Below are 25,619 nucleotides of genomic sequence, written 5' to 3'. Positions count from 1 at the left end.
CATCATTGGAGTTGGCCTTCCAAAGTAAGGTAAGTTTCTTTCTGGCAATTGCCTCATTACATGAATCAGTGAACCAAGGATGAGGTGTTGGGTAGGATAGCTGGAGGCATGACTTGGCATTAACTAAAGGAGGACAGAGAGTAGTTTTTGAGAAACGAGTCCCAAGCACTGCCTATGTCCTGAGATTAAAACGATAGTGAACCAGTCAGTGGAAGAGATGGTGGACTGCAGGCCAGACCAATTTTCCTGATTAAATTGAGAGACATGGCGATGCCTTGAACGGTGGATCCATAAAGACCACCAGGGAGACAGATTATATCAAAAGCACATGGTCTGATGAGTCAAAGAGAGCAGAGAAAGAGAAGGAAAGTTTGGAGGGAAAGTTAAACATGACCAGGTGAAGCAGAGAGCGGCAGGTAGAAGGGAAATATGGGATGGGAATCCACAGATTGTGTGAGGTCTAAAACATCACAAAAGGCATTGGTTACACTCTCATGGAGAGTGGTATGAGGACCAATACCAAGCCACCTGGAATGGTGACAACTGAAGTTATCACAGATAAGGAAGAAAGAGTTGGGATGGGATTGTCGGTGGGAAGGAGTCAAAGTTGACTGGGAGAGGATCACACACTGAGTCATCACAGTTCGGAGGGTGGAAAACCATGCTCATATGCAAGCTATTGCTATAAGCTTCCTAATGAGAGGGACACGTTCAATAGGGATTTTGGTGGGAGAGGGGGGTGGAGGGTGGAGCATGGACAAAGGGAAAGGGAGCTTGTAATGTTGACTGTGACACACTACCAGGAAGAGAATTGGGACTGTCAGAATGGTACAAAAACAACCAGGAAAGGAGAATGGTGAACCTGGGATTTCGTGTGAAAAAGTTTGCTACACAGTTCTCCTAATTGACCAAGTTACCGAGCAAGCAAAGATCCTACAGTTTCCCGAATGAGCTGGGTTAGCTAAGTGAGCCAAGATTCTAAAGTTATCCTTATGGGTTGGGTTAGCTTAGTATGCAGAGTGCTCACCCAAACTCACCAAGCGAAGTTGTGTGGCGGAAAGCGACTCCAGGATTTCATCGACCAGTCGATCGGACAGAAACGTAGCTGCCGCGAGTTTTGCCTCACTGTCATACAAATATTGCATCACCATCATTAGCTCCATTTCACCATCTGTAAAGTGTTAATGAACTGTTGTGATTTGTCTCATCCTAGCGATCATTTTGAAGATACAATTGGTTTAAGCTACAACAAACAAGCCGGAACACTTCAAATACAAATTCGCAAAAACTTGTCAAAAGGTCAAACCAAACTCGACTCTCCTTCCTAAAAATTCCTCACTGGGTGCCTTAACATGCATCGCTTTGTCACAAAGATAAACGTCAAACTTCAGACTGAAAAGGGTCTGAATACCAGATCAGTCCCTGATCGACCAGAACAAGTTCCACGTCTGTGCCGCACCATTCATGCGGTAAAATGCAGCCGGCACGGCCACAAAGTGCTGCTACTGTTGTGATGGAATGGAGAAGAATGAGCCACAGAAAAGCAAATTTTAAAAAAGAGGCTGAGGGAGGGGGTCCAGCTTAAAAGTGATTCTGAGAACGAGGGAAGAAAATAAAAACTACAGCGAAGTCGATGGCACACCACCGCAAATCTCGACGAAAAGTTGAGAGATGGAAAAAAAATAAAAGTTCCACCGGGAATGACTGAATGTCACATGTTGAGTTTTAAAAAAACCCCCAAAAAACCTTCCATTTTGAACCCTTTGACCCCAAGTTCCCACCCTCTGGGGCATAAACCAGGGGTTAAATCAAAAAAAAAATCGTTACTTATTTCATGAGTGTCTCAATGTTGATTGCATCTACAAAGTTTCATTAAAAAAAATGCTAAAAATATGCCGGTAATTGGATATTTTGATCACACCCCAAGGCCTCAGGGGGTGGAGCCAAAAATGATACTGCTCTCGTACCTTCTTTCCACGTGCTGATCATGACGACCAAGTTTGGTGAATTTCTGCACAACCGTTTAGGAGACAGCGTGACGGACGGACGGACACAGACAGACAGACAGACAGACAGACAGACAGACAGATGGAGCCATTTTCCCGTTTACTTTGAAAAGCGGGTTAAAAAGAAGAGCAAGATGAAGAGATGGAGTGCTATTGGAGGAACGAGTTACCTCGTCTTGTTTAATATGTCAGCCCCAGCCTGCTCCATAAGGGCCAATCGAACAAAATCCTGTGGGACAGCCACCTTGGCAGTGCTTGCTGAGAGCAGTTCGGGCTGCAGAGTCGAGCGAGTGGCCACGTGAGGACACAGCTCCACCGCTGCATCTAACATGGACTCCACAAGCCCCTGTGGGTACAAATGGTTATCACTACCTGCGGCTCAAGGTGAGATGGTGTCATCACAGAACGGGTAATACACTGCATGCAAAGTAGATGGTGTGCCGTAGACATCAAAATGCTTACAATTATATTGAGAAAAGGTTTGCTCATATCATCGCCTCACCTTCAACTGTTTATCTACCACCTCTGCAACATGCACCGCCGTGTCCTCGAGCGTTTCTTGGATGGCACTCAGGACAACCTCTGCCTCTCCGCCAACGTGGTACAGGCTGGGTAAGAGCTGCACCAAAGCACGAACAACGTGCAGACGCACATGTGCACACAGAAGTTAATTCTCACTCAATTTAGCAAATCGAACATCCTCAGGGAGTTTTGAGATGAGCGATCTGATGTAACTGCAGACACTCTCATGCCATAGTTTGGGGCAAACGAGAAAGGAAGCAGAGGTATGTTCATAAGAGCAGCCATAATTAGCTTGCAGTTGTAATCAACATTTACAGATACTTACCATGATCAATGACCCAGTGTAACTACTGATCCTTTAACGAATCAACTTATATATTCCCATATTATCCCGTTAATCTCAGGCAGGTAATTTTAACCAGAGCACCAACACACGAATGCTACTCCTTTCCCTTTTTGAATGCAAAATCCCGGCTCATGGAAGAGTGATGTGACACAGGGAAAAAAGGAAAAATTAAAGGTAAGGCAACGTACTAAGGAGAGAGAGGAGGGAAGGAAACAGAAACCTGGACAACTTATGCAAAGACAGTTGGCTTTCTCTCCCAATCTGAAGAATGATATTCTCTGAAAGGTAGCACTCCCTGCCGGCACTGCACCAGGAGAGCAGTGTTTAATCGGATTCAAATCCACTGGGGTACTAATCAGGCAGGAAACATACAGTCCAGTTCAGAGGTGAGCTTACCATCAACTCGGCTATTCTGCCATCCCGCCATCCCATCCCTTGTCCGACACCACCTGGTTTCACAGCCAAAACCGTTCTTCCTGACTCGTTTAAATATGGCTACAAGTCTGGGCAAGCCCACATTATACCCTCGGTCTACTTTGCATTTTACTCACCCTAAACCTTTTTATGATGTGGAAAGTACAGAAGAAGGGTCAGATGCAAAGTCAATCAGAACGACGGAGTGCCAATGGAGGCACGAATGGGAAGGAATAAAAGTCAAACACAGGAGGTCGACTGGCATCACTTATTGACCAGGTCAGGTGTGGCAGGCAGGATATTTTACCCTGAGGGTAGTTAATGAACCAGCTGGGTTTTTACTGACAATCCAATAGTGATGTGGCAATTCTCCAGAGGTGAGATGCAAAGTCAATCAGAACGACGGAGACAGCAAACGTATTGCATATATATCTGTGAGTTATGCCTGGTGTTGGCTTAATGGTTAGGGTGGTGGGCTTGGGATCCGAGGATCCTGAATTCAAATCCTGCTTGGCTGTTGAATTAATACCAGGTGGGGTTGACTCTGCCTGTCATCCTTCCGAGGTCGGCAAAATGAGTGTCAGCATGCTGGAGTCCTGTGTCGGAGTGGTGACCCGTCCAGGATTGCACCCAGTAGCCCAGGAACTGCTAAAGCAGCACCAACGCTCTGTAGAGAGAATGGTCCCAATGGATGGATGGATGGATGGATTTGTGAGTCTCAATGAGGATGTAATGCAATGCACCCTCTGCTGGTTAGGGCAGCAATTTTAAAACTTGTTCTGGGTGCCGGAGATAGCTCGCCTACTCTTCGCAAAAGATACCGTGGGGTCTTTAACGTCAACCAAAGAATGTCGGTAGACGGGACACCCGTTTTAACGTCTATCCAAGGGATGGCATGCACAACATAGATTAATTACCCTAACTGTGAAACACCGGGATGGCAGTCGGTTTACAGGTGGGTCGGGATTCGAACCAAGCAACACAGCTTAGAGGTGAGTGTGCTTATTTCTAGAACATCCTATCAGCCCGTGGATAGAGACAAAGAAAGAGGGGGATACAAAGAGATGGATATCGATAGAGACGGTTATGTGATCTATCGTGGTTTCAACTTTTATTGGGGCATCATCAAGATCGGTGCATATAAAACACGTTTCTCCACAAGTAGGAACCGAGGGCTGCAAATAGATTATAGTTTGTTTTTTTTCTCTCATAACAAGATACGCACCGTACGGGCATTCCGGGCATCCTTCATGACCTTCTCAGCGAGTAGAACTTCGGCTTGCACGTCATCCTGTGGTGATGGCCGCAAAGAGTTTAGCTGGTCTTGCACCTTCACACAGAGCCGGTCCACCATCTGCACCACGTATGGAGTTCAAATACACAGGAAATGAGCATCCCTCCCCTCCCACAGTAATGTGCAATGAGTCTTGAAAGTGAAAAGGAGGTTTGGCAGAGGAAATAATTCCATTTCAATTCCCATTGTGTACAAACAATTTACAAGTCACAATTATACTATAAGGAGATGCATTGTAACGCTACGGGGTAGGAGAGTCACTGTAAGTTTTTAAACGATGTTTGACGTGGCACAATATGCTTGTGCACAACATACTCGACATCAACGATAACCTTGGGCACAAGAACTAAAGCCCTCAAGAGAAGCCTCCATTACGAGTACTCTGTACCTTTGAATCGCCCGCCAGTGGGCATGTCATTTGTGCTTCCCCAGTGAAGCAATCCCAAAATGATACCAGTCGAGTGGTTCATTTCCCTGCATGTTGTGTTCATCTATTAGTGTGTGCATTATCACACGACTGCGCCGTGGTGAATGGAGCGGCTAATTTCATTTTCCAATGATGGTTGAGGTTGGACGGAGGGGGTTGGGATGAGAACGGAAAATATATTTCATAGAAGCTGGGTCACCCGACCAAGATCGGGTTATGTAGACGACAATAAACCATCAAGAAGATTGATGTTTAAAGCTAAAGTAAAAAATACACCCGTGGCGGGAGTGACGGTCATCTCTGCGAGAAAATATATAGCCTCCTGAAGGTAGGGCAGTTTTTGCAAACTTTAAAGTCATGTGACGCGAAAACCAAAGCGAAATTTGAAAATCCGTCCTGACCAAATTTAGATATTGTCCCATAGATTCATATGCCACAATCAAATTCAAGATTGCTTGAGAAATGTAGGAGATAGATTTTGAAAATCGTCATTTTCGCATTTTTTGCCAAATTTGAAGTCACGTGACGCGAAAACGAAAGTGAAATTCGAAAATCCGTCCTGACCAAATTTCGATATTGTCCCATAGATTTATATGCCACAATCAAATTCAAGATTGCTTGAGAAATGTAGGAGGAGATAGATTTTGAAAATCGTCATTTTCGCATTTTTTGCCAACTTTGAAGTCACGTGACGCGAAAACGAAAGCGAAATTTGAAAATCCGTCCTGACCAAATTTAGATATTGTCCCATAGATTCATATGCCACAATCAAATTCAAGATTGCTTGAGAAATGTAGGAGGAGATAGATTTTGAAAATCGTCATTTTCGCATTTTTTGCCAACTTTGAAGTCACGTGACACGAAAACAAAAGTGAATATCAAAAATCCGGCCCGACCAAAATTTATATATTGTCCCATAGATTCATTTGCTACAATCAAATTCAAGATCGCTTGAGAAATGGCGGAGGAGATAGATTTTGAAAATCGTCATTTTCGCAACTTCAAAGGCCTCGTGACCTTGACCTTGACCTTCGGTGACCTTGAAAGTCATACCATCGTGTACGTCTCATCGACCTCTATCAGGATCACTCATGACCAGATCTCCCGCTTCAACTTCATTGTGGACGGACGGACGGAGGGACGGACGGACAGACGGATCGTCACCTCTCCTCTCAACACCAATATTATGAGGTCATGCTCGAAGAGATGACCTAATTAACCTGAGAGTGCACCATGGCAATGATGGGCCAAATGGCCTCATTTTCTTGTTTGAAGTCAGTTTCTTGATTTTCAGACGTACAAATACACACTTATGGAGAATTTCCTTGCAGAGGGCAGTTGTGCCCATGACCTGACCCTGGGTACCCCCGGAACGTTTGCAAAATTTGGTGGATATTGGCCCAGCCGTTCTTTTTAGATGATTTTCAGAGCGACACACACACACACACACAGAATTGCCTTTGCCTTGTGAGGGGGGGGGGATTTTTGAGCCCTTGACTTGAACCTGGGTACCACTGGCACATATGCAAACTTTGGTGAAGATTGGTGAAGGGGTGTGGAATTGTATATCGATCAAAAGTAAAGGACACACACAAACACACACACACACACACACACACACACACACACACCTAGTTTTTTTCACACACAACTGTTCTGAACAATTCTATCACACACACATAAACAAACAAATACACATAATATGTATACGGATATATATATATATATATATATATATATATATATATATATATATATATATATATATATATATATATTTATTTTTATTTTTTTTTCCATAAGATTGGGGCGGTTGGGATGACATTTTTAAAGAAGAAGGCGCTTCGAACCAAAAGTAAAAGGTGAACAATCTCGATCGACTCCACTAATTTGAGTAAAAAACCGAGAGCAGACCCGGTCTCAGGGAAACGTTTCGCCCGCTTCACAGCCGGCTTCATCAGGCACAATAGAGCCCGGGCCTCGGCACGTGTGCGGTTTTTATTTCGATACGACCGCTCATTTCCGGTCACGTGCTGGTGCTCAAGATCAAATGGAGGAGTGCTTTTTTATTTTGCAAAAGCAAAAACAAACGTCAAATCACATCATTGAAAGGGTGCTCTGCTCTTTTATTGTTTTAATTTTCACGTGATCTGGTGTTGTACGTGTGTGGGTGAACACGTGTGTGCACTTGTTATTTTGTTTTTGTGTTTCAGGGGCACGAACACGGCTGGTTTCGTGTCTGGGTGGGGCATGATGAGGTGTTGGTTGTGCGAGTGTTGAGGTTCTCATTGGGTGTTGTGCACATGTGGATGTGGTGTTTGGGATTGAGTGTTGTTTTAAATTTTTCCAGTTTCACCAGAGTTTGGGTTCTCATTGGGTGGTGTTGAGGTGAAACTGGAAGAAATTTAAAATTACAGCAAGATGAACATGATAGAGCAATTCGGCTTGGAAAAATGACCCAGTCAGCCTTAGCACGTGTTTGCCTGCAATCTGGCCATAAATTTGACTTTGATGAGACCCGTGTCCGAGACTCTACATCTAACAAATGACACAGGTTGACACTGGAATCGTGGCAGGTGAAGAGCCGGGAGGGCGGCCGAACTGGGGAGACGGTTGACATACCCACACAATACACACCTCTGATGCAAATGGCAAAAACTGGATGGTGCAAACGGCTGGATAAGGTGAGCAACAAACACCCAATGGATAAGGTGCACCAGCACGTGACCATAAATGAGCGGTCGTATCGAAATAAAAACCGTACACGTGCCGAGGCCCAGGGTCTATTGTGCCTGATGAAGCCGGCGAAACGTTTCCCTGAGACCGGGTCTGCTCTCGGTTTTTTTTACCCAAATTAGTGGAGTCGATCGAGATTTTTTACTTTTGGTTGGAAGCGCTTTCTTCTTCTTTTAATAACTATATATAGAAAAAACAAACACACACACACACACACACACACACACACCCCAAAAAACATAAACACACTCATACGAACACTCACAAGCACAAAAACACACACACTTTCCCGACTGCATGGATCATCAGCTAGGCACCGTTCTTCCTCAAGGTTTCGATCCTTTCAGCCCAGAACCTCTCCAAACGGCGGATCCACAACCTCGGTCATGGATCCACACCAGTAGATTACCTCCATCAGTGGATCCACAAACTCAATTGCATCTATGCAGCCATTCAATACACAATAATCAAATAAATACATAAGAAACATAAATATCGAAGAAACAGTGTGGTGAATTTTCCACCAAAAGAACACACACATACACACACGCACGCACGCACACACACACATCAATACCTGAGAGGGCTCCGTTCCACCTTCGGAAACCCACATATGGCGTTAACAACCAACACACACGTCATTCATATGTATCTGCATGTATGGAGTGTGGTTGTGAGAGGATGGAATGTCTGGAGTCCATGATTTACAAGTAGCTCTTCACATCCCATCCAGGTTTCCGCACAGTATGCACGAGGGCTTTATGCACCATTAGGAAGCTGGAAAAAAAGCTGAGCTGATGAAAGTGAGTTTGCAAGCAGATTTGTGAGTTTGCAAGCACGTGAGGAGGGGCACCTGCTGAGTGGTACTGGTAACGATTCCCTGCTGTAGGCGGTATGCCTGTTCAGGGGAGAAACGTCGCACCTCATGATTTCTCAGCAGGTGATTCTCAATCTTGGTGTTCGAGCAAGGATGGAGGGAAGAAAAGGCAAGGGAAGGAATCAAGAAGATAGTAAATTAAAAAACATTTCAAGAAATTTGTTTAGCATAATGTATAGTCACTGTAAAGAGAAACAAGTTGTTTAAAAATCGTTTTGGTGTCTCCTCTTGAGGTTTTTGAAGCACAGAGCCCCATACCTTCTGTAAAGCTTCCTCCGTGCGCTCATGGTTCGATTTCAGAGCTTGTGATGCGTCGTTGATTGGCATCGGCATAAACCGCAGAGTACAGTTTCTGCGATACGGGGAATAAAAATGGTAAAGAGCAGGGACAATAACGGGTAAGCAACAAAACAATTGGATAACAACAGCAAAATTACGTGAATGATGATTAAATGACAGTCATTCGTAAGAGAAAACAAGGATGTGCAAAATTAGATGTCTGGCAGTACTTTGACTGCGTGCAGGTACTCTCCACTTGGTGATGCCATTATCAAAAGAACATACTTTTCAAGAGCACGGGCGACGTCTTGGAAGCCTTGTGCCGTTGTGTTGTTTTTATCCCAAATGACGGTCCTAAAAACACGAACACACGGATGTCACGAGTTTGATCATCCTCACAAATGCACACAATGCACTGATCTGGGCTACAAAGCTCATCGAGATGAGCACAGACGTTGCTTTGCTGTGAGGTTGCAGAAAAAACAGCAAGGTGACAACAGGCTCTCAGGCCGATCCATGGGAGAGGGTTTTGGCACGGCCCATTTACCCAAAGGTATGCGCATTCGAGACACCAACAGTGTAAGGATGCAGATTTAAAGTAGAAACAGAAAAACATTTAATGGGATTGTTATCCAAGTGAACATGCAGGATCAATCAACAACCTCTCAAAAAGTCAATTGATAATGGCGTTGTGAATGGCCACGACGCAGGGAGGCCGAGGCGCTAAACAAAGCGTTAACAAGGATGTCCATGCATAAGTATCCACACCTGAGTTTGGTGTTGATCTGCAAGGCCTTGGCGAGCATCTTGGCTCCCAGGTCTCCCATACCGTTCCCACTGAGATCCACTGAGGTGAGTGACGTGTTGCTGCCCAGGGCGTTGATTATGATAGTCAAATCCGCCTTCAGCTTCGAGTCGGCCAATGACAGAGACTTCAACGGCTGCGGTGAGTAAGTACCAGCACGAATAGTTCAATATCGAGCAAAACCAGCAACCATGCACTGCCGCAACAATGAGCCTGGCTGTCATACGTCAGCCACTCAAAACGTTTATTTGAACGAGATACCCACAATACTCCGAGACAGCCCCGCCCCCCACCCCCAAAAAAAGTTTTTTTTTGTGGTGTGGGGAAAAAAATGGTCACATGTCCAGGATAAGGATCGTTACTCGGAATGGCTCACGAAGCTTCTGAAAGAAGTTGAGAATACTTGAGAAAGTACCGGAGAGAAAGGGCTACGCCTCTGCACAACAAAGGACTGGGAGAACTTTCTCATCTCACCAAAAGGGAAGCTGATCGTACTGCCAACTCCTGACCATGCAGGATGGTGCAAGGCCCAAAAGGACGGGCGTGTGCTGCACAAACTCCCAACGGAACACTACCAGTGAAAGGTTTGTGTATCTGAATTAGGTTCTTCTAAACACCGATGGGAAGGACGTATCTGGGGCATGGGCTTGTGTAAGTTAAAACTGATGAAATTTACTATTAATCACGTTTGGGGGTGGGGTGATGGGGTCGAGTTTACGGGAGCTGTGAGCGTTGTTATAAATATTGTTGCGGTTGAGGAAATTCGCAAACCACCATTCAGGTCCCGTAGGTGAGATATCTCTGTAAGTACATGTGTAGTCAGCCCCAAACCCGTTGTTTAGCGGGAATAAATGTGATTCATTCGGGCTGCGACCCTTTAAGATAGCCGTTTTTCTGTTCTATCTTTATTTTGAACCAACCACGTCTCAACCGCCATCACACAACAACCACCAACCACAACGCCGCTCCACAACAACAACAACAACGCCAACATCCACGACCTTTACCTTCACAACTCGCTCCCGCAAACATCGCATCACCGCCATTCCAAACGTCACCATGGCCATGGACCACCACTTTAAACCCTCCACCACCTTCGCCTCTCCTTCTGCGGCCATTCCCGCACCGCTTGTGGGCACCGAGCGTCAGGCTGTCCTGGCCTCGTGCGGGACGCGCGCCGAGCCGCGGGTGCAAAGTGCGGCCTTTCCGAGGAGAATTCGGATCAGGAATGATACACGCCCACTTCTGATCCGTCCAATTGGCAAGCGCGGGGCGGTTTGGCCCCGCCTCCAGGCGCGTCGGAGTAGAATCGGGATATGCAAATTCGAGGATCAGGGGAGACTCACGCCCCTTTTTCTCCGTCCAATGGGCGAGCGTGGCTCCACCCCCAGCTCGTTCTGATCCAGAAATTTGCATATGGGTTCTCCTGCCGGACTATAAAGCGCCGAGCGCGGGGCCAATTTAGTCAGTTGGAGAAGAGTCAAGGCGAGTTTGAGAAGAGTCAAGTCGGGTCTGGAGAGGAGAAGTCTGCCGGAGCTCACAGTCTGTCGGGGTTTGGAGTCTGTCGAGGAGCTGCAGAGAGAGGAAGCCTGGAGCGCTGTCGAGGTGATTTGCTGCAGTCGGCTGAGGAGAATTGGGGAGGAGACCGAAGGGTTCGGGTCCGAGGCAAGGAAGACGACGGTCGGCGACGAGCTCGCAGTGGAGTCGCTCGTCGCGGGACCCAAGCAAGCCAGCTATCCTCTTTCCCCAGAGCATCAACAATTCCCCCCTGTTTTTCCCCCCGGGCTGAGATAGTGCGAAAAGGGGGCCCCGTTCCCACCCCACTCCAAGCAGTGCCAACGAAACCCGCGAAGGAGCACGGAGTCGGGGCGCCGCCACATTTGCGGCTCATCACAAAGACACGGGTAGGATCCACCCGGTCTCACGGCCCACAGGCCCCGTCTGCCCCCTTGTCTTTGAGGGTGGCCCTTTTCTTTTGCTTTTGAGTAAATGTGTTGTTGGCGCCGTCTGTAAAGTAAAACTGTGTAAGTGTCGCCGTGTGCTCGCGTAGTCGGTAGTAGATCTGCATTGTTGTGTTTCTTTTGTTACATCTGCTTTTGGTGCATAATTGTTGTAATTGTATATGTGTGCTCTCCGTGTGCCGCAGAATAAATGTGCATTATGTTGAACTGTTTTCCCGTTTCGCTTCGTCTTTTCTTTAATTGAATCTCCATCTTGCTTCACGTAAAGGGTTGGTAGTGGGCTTAATACGCCCGAGAATTAATCGGAACCGTCGAGGCCGACGATAACACCACTCGGTTATCCCGCTAGTACGGAACGGGTCGCTTAAGTGGCCCGTGTCCGGAGTCGACCTGCGGCGAGGTGCGATCGCCCGGTCTACCCTCCGCGTGGGGACTTAGGTAGGTCGAATTTGGCGAACAACCCTATCCCACGCGGGGGGCCGATTGGCACGATCGTGGTGAGGCCGAAAGGCCCACCCGTGACTAGCTCCCGGCGTTAGTCCGAGAGGGTCACGACAGAATTGTCCGTCCGGTGGGCGACGTGCCGCGATTCGAGTTACGTGGCCGTTCGCACGCCGGCGGGCGCAAATTCGCAACAATATATTGTTTGTTTGGTTCTGGGACCACAAGAGAACTTATCCTCGAGTTTTGCATCTGTTGTGTACTTTTTATCAGTGCCAATTTGTTAGTACTTTTATGTCATGAACTTTGTTCCATTTACTTTTACAACAAATAGCAGCAGTGTCGACGTGGTACTTAAATCTGGTTTCTAACCACTCGTTTTGCCCGACACGACTGCGGTTCTTGAGCACCTCTCTCTCGCGAGACGAGAAGAGGAAGAAAGGGCTTTTATTTCTGGAAGCTCGCAATTTTACACCCTCGTTTTACTTCTTTTGCCTGGCAGATCGCCATTTTTACACCGTCGTGGAAATGATTCACGGACTTGAGTTTCACTGGAGTTAAATAGGAGTACACTGGAGATCACTGGTGTCCACTGGAGTTTAACCACATTCACAGCACTATCTTCAGCGACGCATTTCCTCTCTTGGTGAATAAAGCTTCAGATGACACGCCGCGTTGTGGCTCGCTATCTCCAGTGGGTTTTCACTCCGTTTCACCATGGGACTTCAATCATCGTACCCCTTTTGGGCCGGTTTATTACCATGGGCACAGGACATTTATGATACCAGCGGCATCGAGTGGATCATATAACTTGGTGGACATGACGCCATTGTCGTTTTTCTTGCTTCTTATTGAAGTCGTGACTGTATTCACATGCACTCAATGGTGTGCATGAGTGTGTGTGTGTGCGAGTTATATCCGCGGCTGATGCGAGATTGTACTAACAATAAATGGTATGAACCCGACATCTCTCAATCTCGGATATTTCCCAAATTCCTATATTTCTACGAGTTTGATTTGCATTCAGGAAAAGAACAATTATGGTTAACCATGTTGAAATTGCCACTCTAAAATCTTGGCATCAACTAAATCTTGAAATCGATCGTGGAAATCGAAACATCTTGAAATCGTCTAAATGCTGGAAATTATGTTTAAAAGACGATATGCGTGATAAAGATTATGCGCGAGCAACGGCAGGTTAAAAGTGCACTGTCAGCCGAACCGAGTCACTATAAACACAAACAGCGTATGCGCAAAAGGCCTCATTTATCATTCATACATTATTTTGAAAGTCCTGTATTGCTGAACTATCGATAAATACAGCGTTATGAGCAAACCTATTGATTAACTGTTTACTAAGCAATGTTAGCATTAACAGAGGGATGTAACAATCAAATCAAAGAGTGCAGCTTGCTTGTGATCGCAAGCCTGGTTAGTGTTGGCTTCAGATGTTAGGGTCCTGAGTTTGAGCCCTTGTCTTCCATTGAATTAACACCAGGTCGGGTTGACTCAGCCTGTCATCCTTCCGTGGTTGGCAAAATGAGTACCAGTGCACTGGTAAGGGGGACACTGCATCAGCGGCACAGCCCCACCCCCAGAAAACGATGCAACCAGCAGCCACAGGCTGCACACGATGGCTAGCTTTTGATTGGACTGTGTGTAAACCTCCAGTGGAACCTGTAGTGTGTAAGTGAATGTTTTTACCGACACGAACCGCCATGGTATTTGCCCAAAGAGGGCGGACCGTTACGGTCGCCACTCAACTTTCTAAGTTCCACAATGACCGATAACCTCGAATGGACACACTTTTTCTAACATTAACCCTTGTGTTCGAGACAAATATTGTTGGTAAATCCGTAAACTTCAAGTTCATCAAGCCTCTTGATTAAATGGTGCGAGGTATGAATGAATTCCTGGCATCGAAGAATATGGGTTTGCTCGAGATCATTTCCAATAACTGTGTAATCTTTAACGTTACCTTCGACCTCATTGTTATTCTTAGTGAGAATTGCAGTCGAACTTACGGAATCATATACTTACGGAATCCTCTTCTTGTATCATTTGTACAATATTGTCCAGCACAGGAACAAGGTGTCTGGGGGAAGAAAATAAATGATTCCTCAAGGACGATGAGCTTTGGAAACAAGAAAAGTTAAAACCAATGACGATGACGAGTGATGGCGTTAGTGAGAGAGCAAATGTCACTGATGCCCTGGTGATGAGGAATCATTAGATGATGAACAACAATTTTAAACTCTTTCTCATATATGCATTCGTTGTTGTTTTCAGCATTGTTAGTAATCTGCAGGAAATTCCAACAGAAATAGGAGTAATACTTGGATTGGCCTGTTAGTGTTCCGATATGAACTACCTGGAACACGATGCCTGTTCACCGAGTTCAAATCCCATGTATGTATCACGGGCTTATCCATCGCCTGACGACATTCAGAATGTTTTTTGTGTTTTTTAAGTACAATGATGCCTTCTAATGTCTTTGCCCTGCAATGTGATAGGTATACAAGCTCCTCCAGGAGCTCAACATCAATGTTGAAACAAATAAATAAATAAATATATAACAGTGATCAAATGCCTTTCACACACTTTGCCTTTATGTTGTTAAAATTCTTTCCCAGTGCCAGGTGCTTCAGTGAACGGTTCTTACTCAGCCAGACTGTGAGTGTTCCCAGGTCCGATTCCAGACCTGCGGCACAGTGCAGATGAAGTTAGTATGGTGAGCGCAAATGGAAATGCGTTATGCGTGTGAACAAACGATTATTGTTAATCTGCACTGGAGTGTTATGTATGTTTGCCGTACAAACTTCATCAGACTCCTGTTCCCAATTCCCATTCACAACTCTCACAGGTAAGGCCTAAGTCACATTTGCTCTATGGCGAGGATACGGCGGCCGTACGCCCTCTGAATTGACAGAAACGTGCGGCGGCCGCAGAGTTTCTGTGGTGGCCTCAGGGTGGCCCTACGCCATTTGGGCCGTAGGGGTCGCCGTGGAATTATAACGCGGAGTTATAACTTTTTTCATTTCTACGTTCGCCATAGCAATTCGACAAGCCGAAGCAAAAGAACTGATCAAAAAAAAAGAAAAAAAACCCCCCACTCGTTACCGTCCGTCTGGCCACACATTCGCCTTAGGGCGCCCCTGCGGTCGCCTTGCGGTCGCCTTGCGGGCACCTTGCGTCTGCCTTGAAAATTCTATGGCCGCCGCAGGAACGCCCTAAGGTCACCGTGCGACATCAAATCAAAGACCATACGGCACCCCCACGTTTTCGGTCTCCACAATTTATAAATACGCCGTGCGGCTCCCCAAAAAATAAAAACATATGTGACTGCTACATTGTGTGACCGTGGAAATACTGCGGCCGCCCTATAATTGCTAGTGGCCGTAGATTTTGTAGACCCCACGGCTGCCGTGGCAAATGTGACTTAGGCCTAAAGACCTGCAGAAACCTGACTGCAGAGAATAACAATAGAGAATCACCTGTTGAGAAATCACCTGTATTTATCATGTAAACTTCCTGAGGAATGCCACGTTGAGGCGGCATCATCACAGTCTTAGCAAAATAAAATAAATAATCAAGGAGGAACTACGTAGGGGCTTATGTGTCGTACACACCATTGTCTGAAATGTCCAAGCTGGAGACGTTGTGCAGGTCGGCGATGCAACCCTCCAGGATCTGCGCGCCAAATGAACGCAACTGAAATGATAAGATCACACAGTTAGCTGATTAAAGTCCTCAGCATTCTTTACTCTGATGCTTTGATACCTCATGGTGGTTTCTGGACACCACGTCAATGAAACATCTCCGCACACAGCTGGGGAGCGGTGCCTTGTACATGACCTTGTGTATCGTGTTTATCATCAAATTTATTCGTCGCTTCTCTCCACAAAACTGCACCAGGATGTATCTCAGCATAGTCCGCGTCATGACAAACAGCTGGCACATTGCAGCATCGTGCGATTTTGAACGTTTGTGGCCACCAGAGAGAACATTCCCAACGTCATCAACATTTGACACAACAGTTGGTGTTACGTTGACAAACAAACAGGAAATGTCAACAGCAAACCCTTCAGTATGAACGACACCCCTTATGTTGGGATGGTCTGTCTTCGACGAGCATCGACTTGGTGCAGAAAAATGACAGCTAAAACACTTGCACCTCAAAAATCAATGTTAATTAACAATAAAGCAGTCTCAAACCATGTGCCTCATCACAACTGGAACATTTGCTCCAAGGGGGGAGCAGTGCACATTTGCCTCAAAGGAAAGGGGTAGTATGCATTTGCCCCAAAGGGGGCCACACCGTTCTCTCCAAAGATGGCCATGGCAATTTGCCACAAAGGGACGATAATTACACCATTACAACTTTCATTTTTAAAATGAAAATCACAATTGCCGCATCGTTTTGGAATTGTATTGTGGTATCAGAATTAAACCATGGTATCACAATCAAAATTTCCCCATGGCATCACAATTGCACCATGGTATCGGTATCAGAATTGCACCATGGTATCGGTATCTGAATTGCACCATGGTATTGGTATCTGAATTGCACCATGGTATTGGTATCTGAATTGCACCATGGTATTGGTATCTGAATTGCACCATGGTATCGGTATCTGAATTGCACCATGGTATCGGTATCAGAATCGCACCATGGTATCGGTATCAGAATTGCACCAAGGTATCGGTATCAGAATTGCACCCTGGTATAGGTATCAGAATTACACCATGGTATCGGTATCAGAATTACACTATGGTATCACAATCGCAATTGCACCATGGTATCGGTATCAGAATTGCACCATGGTATCAGTATCAGAATTGCACCATGGTATCGGTATCAGAATTGCACCCTGGTATCAGTATCAGAATTGCACCATGGTATCGGTATCAGAATTGCACCATGGTATCGGTATCAGAATTGCACCATGGTATCAGTATCAGAATTGCACCATGGTATCGGTATCAGAATTGCACCATGGTATCAGTATCAGAATTGCACCATGGTATCGGTATCAGAATTGCACCATGGTATCGGTATCAGAATTGCACCCTGGTATCGGTATCAGAATTGCACCATGGTATCGGTATCAGAATTGCACCATGGTATCGGTATCCGAATTGCACCATGGTATCGGTCTCAGAATTGCACCATGGTATCGGTATCAGAATTGCACCATGGTATCGGTATCAGAATTGCACCATGGTATCGGTATCAGAATTGCACCCTGGTATAGGTATCCGAATTGCAGCATGGTATCGGTATCAGAATTGCACCATGGTATCGGTATCAGAATGGCATCATGGTATCGGTATCAGAATGGCACCATGGAATTGGTATCAGAATTGCACCATGGTATCGGTATCAGAATTGCACCCTGGTATCGGTATCAGAATTGCACCATGATATCGGTATCAGAATGGCACCATGGTATCAGTATCAGAATGGCACCATGGTATCGGTATCAGAATAGCACCATGGTATCAGTATCAGAATTGCACCATGGTATCGGTATCAGAATTGCACCATGGTATCGGTATCAGAATTGCACCATAGTATCGGTATCAGAATTGCACCATAGTATCAGTATCAGAATTGCACCATGGTATCAGTATCAGAATTGCACCATAGTATCGGTATCAGAATTGCACCATGGTATCAGTATCAGAATTGCACCATGGTATCGGTATCAGAATTGCACCATGGTATCGGTATCAGAATTGCACCATGGTATTCGTATCAGAATTGCACCATGGCATCGGTATCAGAATTGCACCATATTATCGGTATCAGAATGGCACCATGGTATCAGTATCAGAATGGCACCATGGTATCGGTATCTGAATTGCACCATGGTATCGGTATCAGAATGGCACCATGGTATCGGTATCTGAATTGCACCATGGTATCGGTATCTGAATTGCACCATGGTATCGGTATCAGAATGGCACCATGGTATCGGTATCTGAATTGCACCATGGTATCGGTATCAGAATTGCACCATGGTATCGGTATCAGAATGGCACCATGGTATCGGTATCAGAATGGCACCATGGTATCAGTATCAGAATGGCACCATGGTATCAGTATCAGAATGGCACCATGGTATCAGTATCAGAATTGCACCATAGTATCGGTATCAGAATTGCACCATGGTATCGGTATCAGAATTGCACCATGGTATCGGTATCAGAATTGCACCCTGGTATCGGTATCAGAATTGCACCCTGGTATCGGTATCAGAATTGCACCATGATATCGGTATCAGAATGGCACCATGGTATCAGTATCAGAATTGCACCATGGTATCGGTATCAGAATTGCACCATGGTATCGGTATCAGAATTGCACCATAGTATCGGTATCAGAATTGCACCATGGTATCGGTATCAGAATTGCACCATGGTATCAGTATCAGAATTGCACCATGGTATCAGTATCAGAATTGCACCATGGTATCAGTATCAGAATTGCACCATGGTATCAGTATCAGAATTGCACCATAGTATCAGTATCAGAATTGCACCATGGTATCAGTATCAGAATTGCACCATGGTATCAGTATCAGAATTGCACCATGGTATCAGTATCAGAATTGCACCATGGTATCAGTATCAGAATTGCACCATGGTATCAGTATCAGAATTGCACCATGGTATCAGTATCAGAATTGCACCATGGTATCGGTATCAGAATTGCACCATGGTATCGGTATCAGAATTGCACCATAGTATCGGTATCAGAATTGCACCATGGTATCGGTAGCAGAATTGCACCATGGTATCGGTATCAGAATTGCACCATGGTATCGGTATCAGAATTGCACCATGGTATCAGTATCAGAATTGCACCATGGTATCAGTATCAGAATTGCACCATGGTATCAGTATCAGAATTGCACCATAGTATCAGTATCAGAATTGCACCATGGTATCAGTATCAGAATTGCACCATGGTATCAGTATCAGAATTGCACCATGGTATCAGTATCAGAATTGCACCATGGTATCAGTATCAGAATTGCACCATGGTATCAGTATCAGAATTGCACCATGGTATCGGTATCAGAATTGCACCATGGTATCGGTATCAGAATTGCACCATAGTATCGGTATCAGAATTGCACCATGGTATCGGTAGCAGAATTGCACCATGGTATCGGTATCAGAATTGCACCCTGGTATCGGTATCAGAATTGCACCATGGTATCAGTATCAGAATTGCACCATGGTATCAGTATCAGAATTGCACCATAGTATCGGTATCAGAATTGCACCATGGTATCAGTATCAGAATTGCACCATGGTATCAGTATCAGAATTGCACCATAGTATCGGTATCAGAATTGCACCATGGTATCAGTATCAGAATTGCACCATGGTATCAGTATCAGAATTGCACCATGGTATCAGTATCAGAATTGCACCATGGTATCAGTATCAGAATTGCACCATGGTATCAGTATCAGAATTGCACCATGGTATCGGTATCAGAATTGCACCATGGTATCGGAAATGTGAGGCCACACTTTTCAGGAAGGAACAACATCTACTATAAATGTATGATGTGTGTGTGTGTGTGTGTGTGTGTGTGTGTGTGTGTGTGTGTGTGTGTGTGTGTGTGTGTGTGTGTGTGTGTGTGTGTGTGTGTGTGTGTGTGTGTGTGTGTGTGTGTGTGTGTGTGTGTGTGATCATGTTTTTTTTTTTTTGTGGAGTTCTAATCAAGCATTCTGATGTGGAATTTGATAAACAAAAATTGTCGTCACGACCTCCTGAGTTGATTGGGATAATTAACCACAAAAAGAAATCCGTTCCAATCCCCATGTTTTAAACGCACACCCTGTTAATATAAGGTATATAAAGCAGCTTAATACATCCTTGCACCACAGCATGGCATTTTAATTACAAAGTAAATAACAAAACAAATTCTAACATTGTAACAAAGTATATATTAACTCATACGAATAATATTTACAACAATAATAAGAATAGTAGAATCATCCGGCAATAAGAATAACGAACATATAATCCCTGCGCTGGCCCCAAGCTCTGGCTTGGTGAAAGGCAAGCTGATGCTCAAGCACTACAGCAGGCGGGTATGCCACAAGGCCGTGAAGACCAATGAGAAATTTGGTCAATCGGGACCACTAGTTGTTCTAAACAGGGGCATCTCATGAAAAAGAAAAAAAAAAAACATTTGTGTTTTGAAACATTACAACTTCCCCATTTGGATTTCCAACTGATTGTTCAAGTCAAAAGCATTTGCTCATTCTCCTGCAGTACAGTCAAGTATTGGAATGCAAGGTAATTGTGCATACTTTTATCATTGGTGAGTATTTCATGAACACACACACACAAAAAAAATATTATTTGTGAAATCATTGGTTTCATTGTTGGGTAACATCTGTGCAGCCACACACTCACGGGTTTGGGGCAGCGACTGCAGTTTTCAAATGATGTACATCATGGAAATCTTAAGGCTCTGACAGAGTCAGCTTGGAGGTTTACACCCACCAATTTGGAGCTGTGATGTGCTATCGAGCAACCCTACACTAATCACGCGTACAGGTGTTTGTCGACAAGCGAAGGTTCGTGATAGAGGTTTCGGGGAAAGAAGCCACAAACAGCCGTTACTTACACAATGGCCAAGCTTATAACATGGCAGCAGGGAGGAGAGGAAGCAAAGAGAGAGGTTATTGTCAACATGAAGTTGCAGATACAAAGTACATTTTAATTGCACATTGTCGTTGAACTTTGACTCTTAACAGCAAGTATGGTCATTACGGCATTTCAGTGCAATTTTCGGTAAATAATGTCGGGAAAGTATGAATGTTGTACGTTTCATCTACTCCTCTGAGAGGATTTGACCGAGGAGAAAAAAAAAACTTTCAGGGATTAACGAAGATGCCCTTCGTTTTTCCATCAAGTTTTGAGCTACTGTATATAACCATGAACTAACGAGCTGTACAACCACAATGTATTATATGTTCACATCACGTACATAACCTCGGTTATTTTTATTCTGAGGAGCGATTGAGGCAGCAGTCTGTTGCCTATACACCACCCAAATAAAGGGATGTGCCAGGAGAATGTGTTGCACGCTGTTGGGTGGGTACTCTACTAAGGTATTAATAATCATAAAGAGAATAACATGACCCCCCTCACAGGTAACTGATGCTTCTAGTGGATGGTAATGTGAGCAGGCATGACTGACTGTGCCGAACAACTGCCTAGCCCTCCCCGCTTCAAATTGTTCCGGAACCACTCATGCCACCCCCCCCCCCCCACTCTCCCCTCAAATTGCTCCACTTCCAATGTCGGTGGAGGTTAAAAATCTGCAATTACTCCACACAACATGGTTTCACTCAGTGATGAGATATGATATATTATACAATATTATACACTCAGAACGTGTGTGTGCATGTATGCATATGCTACTGACAGTGGCAACCATAAAATGAATGTGTAGAGGGCATATGATGTGGGTGATAATGGTAGTTTGTTTAGGCACCTCACAGCTGCTGAGGTCCAAAGAGACATTTCGAACTTGGTCGTTGCATGTCAGGCCAAGCAGCAACGCTCTATAATGACACAGCACACAAAACATCCACAATCATCAGCTGGCTGTGCATCGAATGGACCATTGTGTTGTTAGTCATCACACTGCAGAACTAGCCGACATGATGAGTCCTTACAGACAACCTTTACAGTAGTCGTGAAGGAACGGTCATCATAACAACAATACACAAACATCCACTGCACCATTGTGTAATCTAAAATTAATGACGTGAGACAGCCATCTTGTTACCATCACGTTGCATGGTTGCAGTAATGACTACATGAAAGGAAAGGCCTCACTAGGTCTAGCTGCTCACTTGAGGCCCTCTGCTGGTAGTTTGGTACCCGACAGGTTCAGCTGCTGCAGGGCCAGGCAGCTACAGAAGAATTGTTTGAAAGAGCTGGGCACATCGCGGGATCTCCTAGATGAATAAAAACGGACAAAGACATGTGTTATGAGATGTTGAGAGCAGGACTTCAGCACACCAAAAACCTGTCAATGTGACCCGTCTCCCAATCATGGCCAGGTTGTCCTTTATCATCACCAGTGATGTGCTGAGAAAGGAGCGAAGATAAATTTATTGAGAAGATTAGCCTTTATAAAGTTATGGGCAATAAATGTCGACTCAAAACCTGGTACTTCTCTTCATCGCCCATGCTATCTTTAGCGTCGTCAGTTTTGTTTAATATATGTCGGAAGATTCATCTCACCTGAAATTTTCAACAAATATGTTAAACCATGATTCATGAAACAGAAGCTGCAAAAGGAATATTTGAAAGAAATGGAAAAATATTTTACATGTGTAGCCAAATAACAGAAGTGCTCAAATTACCTAATAGTCCTTCAAACTTTCATAAACACAGGGTTCAGTCCTTCAAAAGTTTTGGACGGATAAACAGAAATAAGAAATGCAAATTGAAAAAGAGTTCGGCAAGGATTTCCCATTAAAAGAGCTCCATGCAGGATCCTAGTGATGTGTACGGAATGCTCACCGTTGTGAAAATACGTTCCTGGAGAGGTTGAGGATTGATAAGTTATGGCCACATCCCCGCAACAAAGGCCCAAAGAGCTGAAAAAAGCATTCCCGAGCTCAACTGTAAATCAAAATAAACTGGAGCCTCAGCTCAGCATTGCTCGCTCAACAGTACAAATTACATAATAAGTCACGAGAAGCTCAACAAACTGAATACCGACTCACAAACAGGAGGAAAAAGAACAATATCCACGAGCAGCCGGTGAGGAACGAATTCTCACCGTATCTATGGCACAGTCCGTGGCCGACAGATCGAGGACGGATAAGGCATTCGGCTGGGCCAGAAAGTTCTGCAGATTCTGTAGAGTGTATGCATAGAGTTCAAATAAAAGAAAAGTGCTTTAGTGAAAACCCTGAAGGCCCAAAATATTTCATTTCACTCATTCATTCAGATACTTTCTGTGTACTGATTTCTATCAGCACAAGGTAGGGGCAAAAAGGTAAAAGTGAGGAAAGAGGAAAGGAAGAAGTGTCGAAGAAGATGATGGAAGGAAGAAAGAATTTACGAATTCTTACCAACAGGTCGTCCCCACGGAAGCTGTTCCCGGAAAGGTCAAGGTGCGTGAGCGACCTGAACATCACCTCGTTCGTTAACAAGGCTTGTGCCAGTGCATTTACACCTGCACACAGGTACATAGAGACCCGCTCATAACAGAGTTGTTTCCATAACATCGTGCACAGCTTGGCAGCATCCTTTTACAAGCTACATTTTGAAAAGGGTGACCACACACCATTCAAGTCTCAAAAATGATCGCGTTTCTGGCAACCTTCATAACTCGACATCTGGCAATGTTCACCACCCTAGATCCGGCAATGGTCATAACCCTAGGTCCAACAACATTCATAACTCTACATCTGGAAATATTCACCACTCTAGATCTGGTAATGTTCATCACTCGAGATCTGGCAATGGTCATAACCCTAGGTTTGGTAACATTCACAACTCGAGGACCGGCAATATTCACCACTCTTGATCGGGCAACATTAATAAATGTAGATCCGGCAATATTCCTTGGACATATCACCTTGTGTTGGCCTGGTTAGAATTCTAATCTGAGCACTTATTTCCCAAAGAGTTTGTTCAAATCCCATAAGAGTTTGTCAATTTGTTCACTGTCTATCAATGTCCATGTATTTTCCTCAAAAAAACAAAACAAAAACAGTACGATGCATCTGAATGTCTTTGATCAGCCTAGGATATACAAACAAGCTCCTCCAAGAGCCGTCGATTCGGGAAATATTTTATTTAAATAAAAATGTATCCACCTTTTGAGGTGAGGGACGTCCTGGCAAGGCTCAGGCTTTTGAGACCTTTCGGGAGTTTGGACAGTGGGGTACAGAGACAGGTTACTCCTGGAAAAACAGACAACCACAACACAGCTGTCAATAGTAACTCCACAAGATGTTAACAAAAGGGTGTCATCATCGACAGTTCAATTTCAATTTTCAATTTCAAAAAAACATTTATTTCCACAGTTGCCAAAATAAATTCAAATAAAAAAATACCTCTTTATCAAATTTTTTTCAAGGAAGGAGGCCCTTTATATTTATTTTTATTTTTTTCAAAATGGCCACCGGCTTTTAGTGCCTGACAAATTGTGCACATGACACGCCAATTTTTTTACAAACCCAATCCATCCCTCCCGTCCAAAAAAGTAGGTGAGTCATGTACCAGACATGTCAGTTTTCTTCCCCCAAACAAATATGCCGTGTCACATACCTGACACATCACGTACACACTCACTAAGCCTATTAAAAATATGATCCACAGTTCTAAACAAATATATAATGAATGTTTAAAGAAATACAACAAAAAACATACACTTCATGCATATCTCTATTATAATACCAAGCTTGCACACTAAAAACTCGGCTTGCCGTCACACGATCTCTATGAAATTGCTGTGGCACTTAGCGGACATGCCGGCAATGTTTGGGAAGTCTTGGCGTTCCATAGTACCACTTGCATTTTGCACAATACGTATTTTTGTCATTCCCCGTGTACGGTCTGTCGTCTGCTACCAGCTATGTTGTACTGCTATCCTGTACATGTGCACGGGTATCGCTAGTTAAAATGATTGGCTATGCCATCTTTCTATATAGATCTACAGATCTACCTTTAATACACAGATTTGCAGATGTGGGATGTAGACTCACCAGCGCTCCCTGGTCCAACTGCGCACAAGCGAAATCGGAGGGGACATCACATAGCGAGTGTCGCTCATCAAGAGCTGTTCCCGCATACCACGACTTCAGGACACTTAAGCTCCAATCCGAAAACCATCTTCAAAAATGAAGCTTCAATCATGAAAATGATTCGTCACATTCGCACAATTTGTCTACATTATACATTTGTCATGCAATTTGCTCGTTTTAAAACCGGTTGTATTTTGCATCATTTTATCGGAAGCGTGCACTGAATTTTACTGCAGCGGCTGTGATGGAACGTACGTACACAGACGTGTTCACAGATCGTACATATTTCTCACATATTGCACACGGAAATGGAAGGCGGCAGTCCAGTTCTTGGTGCTGCGGCTCGGTAGAAGCTATAATAACTCAGCATCGACATTGGGAAAATGATCGATTCAAAGAATGATGCAAGAGTCATACATGAATATATGGCTTTTTAACTGGTGCAAACCACTTCAATAAACGGTGTGTCCTTCCTTTCATCCGTAGGTCAAAAATAAAGAAAAAGAACCCAACCCAGCATGTTTTGTTTGTTTCTAGTTTGTTGTTTAGTTTTTGTGTTATTGATCATTTTGCATCAAGACAGGAAGGTTACTCTGCCTGTTGAGGAAGTAACCGTCGGTCCCCCACGAGCTACTTTTCAAGCGGTGGAGCCACTTCACTGCAGTCTGCACAGCTTCCTTCGAACGTGGGTGAGATTTTTTTCCG

General features: G+C 44.6%; 1 protein-coding gene across 5 annotated transcripts in view; it reads right to left on the bottom strand.

The window, feature by feature from the left end:
- Nucleotides 1-25,619, bottom strand: part of CARMIL1 (capping protein regulator and myosin 1 linker 1) — a 252,839-nt gene that overhangs the window by 73,173 nt on the left and 154,047 nt on the right. For all 5 annotated transcript variants that reach the window (XM_085890034.1, XM_085890033.1, XM_085890032.1 and 2 more), the window contains 17 exons: nucleotides 23,985-24,071; nucleotides 23,235-23,338; nucleotides 22,940-23,017; nucleotides 22,678-22,754; nucleotides 22,002-22,106; nucleotides 21,638-21,707; nucleotides 15,738-15,819; nucleotides 14,710-14,809; nucleotides 14,149-14,203; nucleotides 9,670-9,842; nucleotides 9,187-9,255; nucleotides 8,881-8,974; nucleotides 8,599-8,697; nucleotides 4,514-4,642; nucleotides 2,509-2,625; nucleotides 2,177-2,352; nucleotides 1,038-1,125 (listed from right to left, as the gene is read on the bottom strand). In XM_085890034.1, the coding sequence (XP_085746160.1) occupies nucleotides 1,038-1,125; nucleotides 2,177-2,352; nucleotides 2,509-2,625; nucleotides 4,514-4,642; nucleotides 8,599-8,697; nucleotides 8,881-8,974; nucleotides 9,187-9,255; nucleotides 9,670-9,842; nucleotides 14,149-14,203; nucleotides 14,710-14,809; nucleotides 15,738-15,819; nucleotides 21,638-21,707; nucleotides 22,002-22,106; nucleotides 22,678-22,754; nucleotides 22,940-23,017; nucleotides 23,235-23,338; nucleotides 23,985-24,071 (1,703 nt within the window). The remainder of the gene's footprint in view (nucleotides 1-1,037; nucleotides 1,126-2,176; nucleotides 2,353-2,508; nucleotides 2,626-4,513; nucleotides 4,643-8,598; nucleotides 8,698-8,880; nucleotides 8,975-9,186; nucleotides 9,256-9,669; nucleotides 9,843-14,148; nucleotides 14,204-14,709; nucleotides 14,810-15,737; nucleotides 15,820-21,637; nucleotides 21,708-22,001; nucleotides 22,107-22,677; nucleotides 22,755-22,939; nucleotides 23,018-23,234; nucleotides 23,339-23,984; nucleotides 24,072-25,619) is intronic.

This window comes from Eptatretus burgeri, chromosome 7 (assembly GCF_056783735.1).
Source record: "Eptatretus burgeri isolate ZD-2024b chromosome 7, Ebu_testis_v1, whole genome shotgun sequence".
In the NCBI taxonomy this organism is placed as follows: domain Eukaryota; kingdom Metazoa; phylum Chordata; class Myxini; order Myxiniformes; family Myxinidae; genus Eptatretus; species Eptatretus burgeri.
Note: the sequence above shows the minus strand (reverse complement) of the source record. Positions and strands in the feature narration are given on the sequence as shown.